The sequence below is a fragment of the Helobdella robusta genome, assembly GCF_000326865.2.
Source record: "Helobdella robusta unplaced genomic scaffold HELROscaffold_245, whole genome shotgun sequence".
NCBI classification, from domain to species: Eukaryota; Metazoa; Annelida; class Clitellata; order Rhynchobdellida; family Glossiphoniidae; genus Helobdella; species Helobdella robusta.
Window position 1 is genome coordinate 7,464 of NW_008704288.1, and position 1,676 is coordinate 9,139.

General features: G+C 32.9%; 1 protein-coding gene across 1 annotated transcript in view; it reads left to right on the forward strand.

Moving 5' to 3' along the window:
• HELRODRAFT_184256 (hypothetical protein) overlaps positions 1–977 on the forward strand; it is a gene marked incomplete at both ends in the record, with an annotated part of 2,845 nt that extends 1,868 nt beyond the window's left edge. The window contains 2 exons of the mRNA XM_009019522.1: positions 599–695; positions 960–977. Coding sequence (XP_009017770.1) covers positions 599–695; positions 960–977 — 115 coding nt within the window. The remainder of the gene's footprint in view (positions 1–598; positions 696–959) is intronic.
• Positions 978–1,676: the final 699 nt, after the last annotated feature.

The window sequence follows — 1,676 nt, forward strand, 5'->3', positions numbered from 1 at the left end:
GGAAGGGCGTTTCTGCGTAAAAATTTGCCAAATAAATTACTTATGATGGAATGGCGTCGAGGGGTATTTCGGTTTCATCATAGGTAGCCAAACGGCAACCCCCGATCTCGGGGAAAATGTCGTCTAAACGTGTGTTGTTGTTGTATCATCTGATAGTATTTGTTTGAAATAATGTGTGCAATCACTGACGTTGAACAACGGTTTCAAATTTTCTGTCTGGGCAAATATTCTTCTGCATGTCCACAAGAATCGTCGTTTCAAATGAGACGTGATGTCACCACATGACTTACCAGATTTTGATATTTTTGTTGATAACAGTTTGGCTCGCAGTTCTTTACTTGTTGATCTGATAAGATTGTCAAAGCCCTGGTTGTTGCGGCCCAATAATTTATTTTTAATTCTTTAATAGATTTGTTGGAACTTTTGTTGTTGTTGATCGTTTGAGGTTTGATGGTGCCATAATTTAAGGCAAAGTAGTCGTAAATCAGTTTTGAAATGTATATGCAAATGCGTCAATGTCGTGGTAGCTTGGCAGTGTATGTTGTTGCAGTTGGAAGTAGGCGTTTGCTTCTGACCATTGTGTTGAATTTTTTGGTAGTTTGACGCCTGGTAGAGTTGATTCTATTGATTCTGTTGGTGAGGGTGACGAAGTAGACGTCGAATTATTTGATGGTTCTGATGGTTGTTGCTCCGAGGTTGGTGAGGTTGCATCTGCGTCGCTTGCAGGGTTGTCTGTTAATTTAAGTTGATTATGCATTTTACATGAACGTTGGTGCATAATAAGGCCTTTTCTACCTTTGCAGCTTTTACCGCAGCAGCAAATAATATTTTTTTCCAAATTAATTGAACTGTTATCTATAGAATGTGCATTATAAATATTAGGAGAAACTTCAACGTTGGATTTTTCAGCAGAACTTACAATGTTGTTATTAGAGTTGGTATTTTTTGCACAACGCCAGGTGTGTCTTTTTACTTGAATAAAATCCTTATCGCAATACGGGCATTTACTTGCATTAATTTCGTAAATTAAATTTATTAAAATAATTAAAATAAAATAGTAGACTTTATTAAAATTAAATTTTAAAACCACCGCCATATTCCACACAATTTTATCAACATAGTACAACAATTTTAAAACCAATTAATCAACTAAAAAAACGTAATTATGCATAAAACGGTAAGCTGTACGAAATCGGCCAACTCTCGTGTTTCACGTTCGCATAATAATAATAATAATAATAATAATGAGAACTCCTTTTTATTTTCATCGTAAAAACGTACATGAAATGAAAAAAAAAACAATAATTGTCAATGATAATCAAAATTAAAATATATATGTATATAGTAAAATGTCTTGAAATAATCTCCGAAGCTGGTCATCATATAAAAAGAATGTGTACAACGAGAGAAGGTTAGTCCTAAATGGTTCATTCAATTTGCATTTCTATCACAGTAAATACTATATGACGACGAAATTGCTGCATAAATAAGGTTATTGATAAAATCATCAGTCCATATTAAATTAATAAGAGACAAATCAAAAGTATTAAAAAAATCTAAAGGGGATATTTCAAATGTATTAATTGTAACGTTAGAGTGTTTATAATTATTGGTCAAATTATTTTGCAAATTATGGGAGTACTTCGCCATTTTATAGTCCTTTGATTTCAGAAAGT